An 8,171-nucleotide genomic window follows, 5' to 3' on the forward strand; every position below is an offset into this window, starting at 1 on the left:
AATGTTGCAATCCGATTTGTGTTTCTCTTTCTTTCTTCGTCGTATCAAAACAGTTCCTTGTACGGCGCATTTTAATTCTTTAAATGGATTGGTTGTTCATTGGATTTCGATTGAATTCAAATCCTACAAGTTTTCTCATATTTAATTATGGTCATATTTTCCTCGCTGGCTTTTTTTTGTCGCCTGGCTTCAATGATTATGATTTATGTAGGCTGTACCTGACGCATGCAATGATGCCAATCACAAGGCAAAGCAGCCAAAGCCAAGTGAGAATTATTAACCATCACTGATTTTTTGTGCTTTTCATGTGAACCCTGACGCCTAGAAAAACAAAAACCAGATAAATAAACCAAATTTCATCTCCTAAGTCATCTTCTGAGTCAAACTCAAACCAGAAAAAAAGAAGAAGCCATTTTTGAGTTTCTGGGTTCAAAGCAAATCATCAAAACATGGCTGAGGAGAGCAGAGAGGCGCTGCTGAAGAAGGTTTACTATGAGAACTGCCCTGGCTGTAAGGTTGAACAGCGTAAAGAGTTGCATAGAGGGTTGCCCATTAAAATGCTTGTCGCTGTATGGCTTGTGGTTCTTTCAGCTGGTAAGCCCTTCTGTGATTTTATATAATATAATGTTGTTCTTGAGCAGAATCCAATTGGGTTGTCAGATTCTTGTTCATGGTGTTGTGTTTCACTTCCATTGTTGTTCTTCTGCATGCTGTGGCATGTACGTATGGATGAGTTTATAACTCACTGATTTGTGGGAGTTTCGATTACGAAAAGATGGGTGCTCAGAAAGTTCACCACAATATTTGAAAGTAGTTTCAGTGTTTCATAGGAGAAACTAATCTTTAGAATTGATGTTTTTAGATTAAAAACTTGAAAAAGAAATCAGGAATATGTTGTGTTTGTGTGAGTTTTAAGTGCCTGATGCATTCAGATTGCTGCCAAGAGTATATCTGCGGTTTTACAATAAGTTACTGGAGAATTTGAAATTAAAGAAACCTGGTTTTTTTTTTTTTTCTTTTCCATTTCTAATGGACTACAGATTCAATACTTCATACAAGACTTTCTGAATTTAATTGATTCAGGGCAATCAATTGTTCATATGTTTCCATATAAGAGGGTAGCAAACTTGTATGCGGAATCGTGATCTGTTCTTATACTTTAATTGGTGTGTCATTTCTATGAATTATTTATATCTCCTCTGTAGAATAGTTGCTTTGTAAAGTTGGTCTACTGTAGCACTGTCAGGCTTTTTATGATTTTGTACTTTGCTATGTCTTCTAATCTAATTCAAATGTTTTAACCCTGTTCTGTTGTTCTGTGGTAATTTTCAGCGCTGCCGATATCGTCTCTCTTTCCATTTCTTTACTTTATGGTGAGTGTATACTTTCTCAAGAGTGTTGTTACTTTACTTGTATTTCTAAAAAAATGTTCTGATGCACTTAACTAAATGTTCTGTAAGAAAATAAAAAAATGTCTTCCCTTTGTTCACTTGTTGTCCTGCTTTCGCCCTTTGAATTCTACTTGATATTTCAAGATTCCAATAGAGAAGTTGGATTGACTATTCTTTGCAGATCAGGGATTTGCATATTGCTAAAAGAGAGGAAGACATTGGCTACTATGCAGGTTATGTAGGTGAGTCAGTTCTTACCTTTCTTAGAGAAATTTAGTTATTCATCACATTTGAGTTTCTTGGCAAGTGTTCTTTACAAACTTCCTTATATTGTGAAGGGGCTTCATTTATGATTGGCAGAGTTTTGACATCAATTTTTTGGGGAGTGGTGGCTGATCGCTACGGTCGCAAACCTGTCATAATAATAGGGATTGCTGCAGTGTGAGTAACTTCTATTCTGCAATTGAGTTTCAGTTTCATACTTCGGCAATGAAGGTTTTCTGTTTGATTCAACATATTTATAAATTATTTTGAATAATTATTGGCTCAGGGTTATTTTCAACACTCTATTTGGACTCAGTGTAAATTTTTGGATGGCCATTTCTACACGCTTTCTTCTTGGATGTTTGAATGGTTTACTTGGACCGATAAAGGTATCATATTGTTCCATATATGATTATTAACCATGCATGTCAAGTCAAGTTTACTTTACATGTATGATTTAACTGCATGACCAGGCATACGCAAGTGAAGCCTTTCGAGAAGAACACCAAGCTTTAGGCATGTCAACAGTAAGCTTACACTGTCCTCTTGTCTTCTACAACTTTTTTTAAGTTTACTACATCATTTGAGATTTATAATCTGTTTTCAGGTTAGTGTGGCCTGGGGTATCGGATTGATCATTGGCCCAGCTTTGGGAGGCTTCTTGGCCCAGGTAATTCTACTTCTTGTACTTGTATTCTAGGAACTACACTTAGAGAATCTCTTGATGAATGTTTATTTGTCTTGCTAATTGTTTACTATGTCCTTTCGTGTATACAAATTTTGGTTCACTTGTTTTGTACTAAACATATTCCATCCGTTTAAGAATTTTTTACTGTGGAAAGTATTATCCTACATCAGAAAAGGAAGCTTTGCATTAGTAGTTTAAAAGATCTCGGGCCTCTCCACCGATTGCCAATTGGTTTTGGGTTAAATGCTCACATTCTAACATGGTCACAATCAAAATTACATATGTACAACAGATTCAATTCAATAGTAATAACATCTGCTGTGTAGAAGAGTAAAAGAAAAATAGCAAAAATACATGTACAGTCCAGAAATCACATTAGTTTCAGATTTTGAGAAAAGGATTCAGAAACATAAATGAATACAAATCACAACTGAACCTGTTTTAATTCCACCTATTAAAACAATGACTCAGGTAGCAGAACCATGGAATCTTGGATTTGATAAAGAGGATATGCTTTTAGAAGTTTGAGGCGTATTAACAAAAAATAGAATCATCACTCGTTACAAGCTTATACCACAGAACAAACAGAGTTATTTAACTTCAGAAGCGTAAAGAAGATTAAAACGAAACTTCTCCAAGAATCTCAGCACATTAGTGTTGGAAAACGCTCTAAAATCCATGTAGCCTAATTTCTGTTTTGGTTTGTTTTCTGCTGACAGAACCTTGAGAAAGCCAAAACTTGAGAAATGAAACTCCCACCTCCGGAGAAGGTGTGAGATGGTACCTAAGAGCATGAAATGAGTGTAGAGGAGATAGCAAGCATGAGGGCGTCACCGACACTTAGGAATTAATTTTAAGGCTTTGAGCAAGCATGAGGTGGACTAAGATCTGGAATTAATTCTAAGGACTGTCCATATAACTAACAAGAAACAAATGAAGTTCTTGAAATTGACACCTACAGGGATTTGAACAGTTATTCCTAGTTTGCATACTATTAGACTTAACTTTAACACACATTAGCAACAAGAAACATATTCTGTTCTGAATTAGTACAGGGGTTGGGTTTTCGAAGGTTGGTTCTTGAAAGAGTAGGTTAAATTAAAGAGTACAGATTAATGAAAATCATGAGGTAGCAGATGATTTTAGTATTTTTTTTCTTGCTGATCTCTCTCTCTCTCTCTCTCTCATCCTTTTGTTTAATCAAATGTTTTTTTACAATGTTTCATGCAGCCAGCAGACAAGTATCCAAATATATTTTCCCAAAACTCCATATTTGGTTGGTAAGTTTGGCTAGTTGATTTATGCTGCAGTGAGATTGTCAAATTTCAGAATTTTTCTAATTATTTCTTTGTTGCACTATGATGTTCTAAAATCTGAAACTTTGATGTAGGTTTCCGTACTTCTTGCCTTGCCTATGTATATCGCTTTTTGCATTTGGAGTATGCATTGCTTCTTTCTGGCTTCCGGTACATATCTTAGTATATTCCTTTATGTTGTTGAATCTCTTTTGAAATGTTAAATATTGACCTATGTATTTTTTTCTCATGGGTATTTTTGTACCTTCTCAACCCTACTTTGTCATCACTTAACCTCCATGAAATTCAGAATGCAGGCCGCCCTTACAGTCCTCCATTACATCTAAAGGCAGTTACAAAATGAACAATATTTGTAATCCAATATCCTTGGAAAGGAATTTATCATTATAATCATGTATCCTTGTAATCCTATATTTTATACTAGCTTTCTTAGCCTTAACTTTTTATTTTAATTTAACTTCTTGAGGCTCTCCCAAGAACAGAGAAACTAGTAATACTTAGGTCATCTTTAGCACATTCGTACGTTAAGGACCTTTCGATACTCCAAGTGTTGACAGAAAATTTCCATATCTGGTTGGTTGCAGGAAACTTTACACAAGCACAATGGAAATACTAGATTGCAAGATGATTCTTATGAAGCTCTAGAAACTGCATCCTATGGGTCTTTTGCAAATGAAGGAAAACAAAAAACTGAAGAACAGATACCTAAAGAAAACCTCTTCAAGAATTGGCCCTTAATGTCATCAATCATTGTTTATTGTGTTTACTCGCTTCATGACATGGCTTATACAGAGGTAACTTCATACCTTTTACCTGTTGGAAAAGTATAGTATTGTTCACAGAATCGGTTTTTTTTCTCTGCTCTCTTTCTTTGAAATGGTTCTTCTCATTCGTTTTGGTAGATTAAAAGTGCTTGAATGGTTTAAGACATTTTGTACAATGCATTTCTTACTCCTTCACTTACTCATTTATTCTTCTTCCCCTGTCCCCGTTCTTATTGATCTCTAATTACCAAAGTTGCTATTAAGTGAGACTTTTTTCTTTTGCCCAAAAAATCAGATATTTTCATTATGGGCCGTGAGTCCTCGAAAGCTGGGGGGTTTGAGCTTTTCAACTGAGAATGTTGGTGAAATTCTTGCAATTTCAGGTAATATTTGATATTTCCATCTGCTTCTATTCTTTCCATCGTTTAAAGGACTCAATTTTTTTTAAACATAAAACAGGCATGTCAAGATACAAAGAAATAAAGACGAATGGCACCTAAGATTCTAGGTCCGGGCATCTTTTTGGCCATTTTAAATTTAGATGAGTAGAGTTATCACTTCATAGTTTTGGTTTCTGTCACTGGTATCAGGGGTGCAGCCCTTTTCTTTCTTATGCATACATATACGTGCACATATATGATACGTCCACATGTACTATACATGATGCATTAAGTTCACTCAAGGATAGAGCATTTGATACAGTTTCAATTTCTGACACATGCTCAATAATCGCTGACGATTTTATCAACTTGTAGGTTTTGGTCTTTTTGTGTTCCAAATCACCCTATACCCATTTGTGGAAAGGCTTCTTGGTCCTGTAATGATTGCTCGCATTGGAGGGGTAATTTTTCAGCTCCTGCTCCATTTGCATTGTTATAGCTTCTGCATTTCTTTTTTATAAATGTCTTTCGACGTAATACCTACTGACCTATACTGTTCTTTACCTTTGTTGTTGTTTTTTTTTTTTTGGCACATGATTCTCATATGCAGATTATCACAATACCTCTGCTGTCAAGTTACCCATTTATAGCAATGTTATCGGGGTTCTCCCTCTACCTGATGTTAAATATTGCATCTGTGCTGAAGAATGTCTTATCTGTAAGTGCAGAAATGACTTTATATCTCATTTCAACTTACACTTGCATGCATCCTAGCGTTACAAAGACTTGGTGAACTACTAGTCTACCATCATCTTGATACAGAATCTCATTAAAAAACAAAACCAAACTACAACTTTGTCATCTTAACTGAAGAAAGTAAAAAATAACTGTATCTACTCTACAGAAGCTCACCGATTTAGTAAAATAGGGGACCGATATGAATTGTCCTGATTAAATTGCTAGTGGTGACCATGTCCTCATCTTGACAATTGACTGAATTATTTCTACAATTTTAAAAACAAGATATGCCACTTGCTTTAAGTAGACATAGGCATGGCTGATTCAAAGATCGCTTCTAAGAAACCATGTTATTTGAGAGTCAATGACAATGGCCAACTATGGGTCTGCAAGGCTGAACAACCACATAAGCGAAAATGATTTTCGTGCAGCCTGCTTACTTGTGTGTGTAGTACGGTGCTCAAGAATCTTGTTTTCGTTTACTTTTAATGTTTTGTTACTAGATACTTAAGCATCTCAGGTTTTGTCCATTGTAAGGTGCTTCATATAGATAAAGGCTGTCTTTCTATGGTTTGTGCTCTAACTTTTGAAGTTTTTTTGTACAATCAGATCACAATTGTAACTGGAATGTTCATTCTCCAAAACAAAGCTGTGGTAATTTTATTCTCAAATTAACTACTTAAATTTTTTTCCCCTTCTCTATGTCATGATATTCTTGCTCTTCAACTAGAGAATGTGCCATAACTTGACCATGATTTAACAACAGGACCAAAGACAAAGAGGTGCCGCGAATGGCATTTCTATGACGGCTATGTCTCTGTTCAAGGCAATTGGTCCAGCTGCTGGTGGTGCACTGTAAGTTTAGCTTATTCCAACTGGGAGCTGAAGTGATTTTGCTATATATGTTGTTTCTTGTTTCTGAATTATTACACGAAAAACGCTACAGATTTTGCGTTTCATATAGTTTCAAGATTACTACAGATGAATTTTGAATAAATCAGAAAACACAAGCTTACAGCATTGCTTTCTTACATTGATATCTGCTTTGAAAATCATATCACATTTAAATTACATGATTTTGTAGTAATACATTGAAAAAAATTTCTTATTTTATGTTAATCATGATTTCGGCTCAACAGGTTTTCTTGGGCGCAAACACGTCTGGATGCTGCCATCCTACCTGGTATCATACTCAACCAAACTTTTCATCCTGGATTTTTGTTAGATAGTTTTGCTTATCTAGGCATTTGTTACAGTTATAAATTTTTACCATTATTACTTGGTCGCTCAAGAAGAGTAATAAATTAGGAGAAATCAAACACTTAAAAGATGTTTTGACCTTTCTTTGTATATCCTAAGCTATATTGTTACATTACAATTTAGTTAGTTCATATTTATATTTTAGATCAAAATGAAACAAAAAAGAAAGAAATTAAAAGAAAAGGGAAGGTTTTTAGATGATGATAGGCTAACTACATGTTTTCTGAAACTGATATAAGCACAAGATGAAGAGTGGTAGCATCAGATATTTACCATTTCTAGGTCATAAACTGACCGAAGAAGAAAATAATAAAGTTAATGTAAGAGGGAAAAGAAAGAGTTCAAATTTCATTATTATTTTTTTCCAAGAAAAATTCTTTATTTCTATATTTTTTTCTTCCAAAAATTGTATGTTTCATTCATTGATTATGCATGTGGATATGTTGAACTTCATTTAGTTCCCTTTCAATTTGCTTCAATATTTGTTTGGTATTTCATATTGTACCTTGTATCTCAAATTAAACCGATAATAATAGAATTATGCTTGGTTTCTGGAAGAAAAGGTGCAACTCCTCCTAAAATGAACATGTGGCCTAATTGTGCATTATTTTTCATCGTTTGGACAAGTATCCATTTCCATTTGGCCACGTGTTCATTTGAGGAGGAATTCCTCGTCTTTCTTTCAAGAGCCTAGCTATTTCCTCTAAATAATTGACCCTTCATACAAAATTAGTAATTACATAACCAAATTTATTGACAGCTTGTAATGTAAAGCTTAGAAAGTTTACCACTTCCATATCGTTTTGCAGGTAGCCAGATGATTTTCTTCATCTTGAATGTGGTGGAGGCAATCGCTGTTCTGATGACATTCAAGCCGTTTCTCACTCTACGTCATGAATAGATAGAGATGAAAATGCAATATTATAGCATATTCCAAATACATCTGTAGCAACTCTATCCATTTGTTAGGGAGATAATTTTCCTATTATTTCCCGCTATTCAAAGGAAAGAAAGAAATATGGGCATTTATGTTGTAGGGGATTGAATAATCTTTTTAGGAAAATATTTATAGCATATTACAAATTATAATTCAGGGACAGTATCTGGTTGCAATTCAGAGATTGAAGACTACGTGATGCATCGTTGTGTTGTGTTTTGAGCTTGACGATTGCACTCAACTATGTTGGAGAAATTATTATATGGTACCAGAATAGAGTTATGACTCTAAGGCCCCGTGACAGGACCCGTCCCGAATTTCCGGAACCCGAGATTTAACCTGCGGAGACCCGGCATCACACCCACGCCGGGTTTACTCCTTAAATCTACGTCCTCGTTCACCATAGAGGATTAAGGGCACGAGACTTTCTGCG

General features: G+C 35.1%; 1 protein-coding gene across 1 annotated transcript; it reads left to right on the plus strand.

Moving 5' to 3' along the window:
• Positions 1–235: 235 nt before the first annotated feature.
• LOC103330932 (protein ZINC INDUCED FACILITATOR-LIKE 1-like) lies at positions 236–7,900 on the plus strand. Its single transcript, XM_008233534.3, has 17 exons — positions 236–594; positions 1,333–1,373; positions 1,573–1,633; positions 1,730–1,832; positions 1,942–2,044; positions 2,129–2,182; positions 2,263–2,325; positions 3,574–3,623; positions 3,734–3,809; positions 4,244–4,453; positions 4,719–4,806; positions 5,179–5,264; positions 5,414–5,521; positions 6,151–6,195; positions 6,308–6,396; positions 6,681–6,724; positions 7,611–7,900. Exons 1-17 carry the CDS (start codon positions 450–452, stop codon positions 7,700–7,702), a joined length of 1,458 nt encoding a protein of 485 aa, XP_008231756.2. The 5' UTR covers positions 236–449; the 3' UTR covers positions 7,703–7,900.
• Positions 7,901–8,171: the final 271 nt, after the last annotated feature.

Source organism: Prunus mume, linkage group LG5 (genome assembly GCF_029339155.1).
Source record: "Prunus mume cultivar Tortuosa linkage group LG5, ASM2933915v1, whole genome shotgun sequence".
Taxonomy (NCBI): domain Eukaryota; kingdom Viridiplantae; phylum Streptophyta; class Magnoliopsida; order Rosales; family Rosaceae; genus Prunus; species Prunus mume.

What these genes read in the sequence shown, in the direction of transcription:
- LOC103330932 (XM_008233534.3), top strand. Translation starts at nt 450, where the DNA reads ATGGCTGAGGAGAGCAGAGAGGCGCTGCTGAAGAAGGTTTACTATGAG. An exon ending in AAGCTTTAGGCATGTCAACA is followed by an intron (nt 2,183 to 2,262) that starts GTAAGCTTACAC and finishes ATCTGTTTTCAG; the next exon opens with GTTAGTGTGGCCTGGGGTAT. An exon ending in TTGCTTCTTTCTGGCTTCCG is followed by an intron (nt 3,810 to 4,243) that starts GTACATATCTTA and finishes GGTTGGTTGCAG; the next exon opens with GAAACTTTACACAAGCACAA.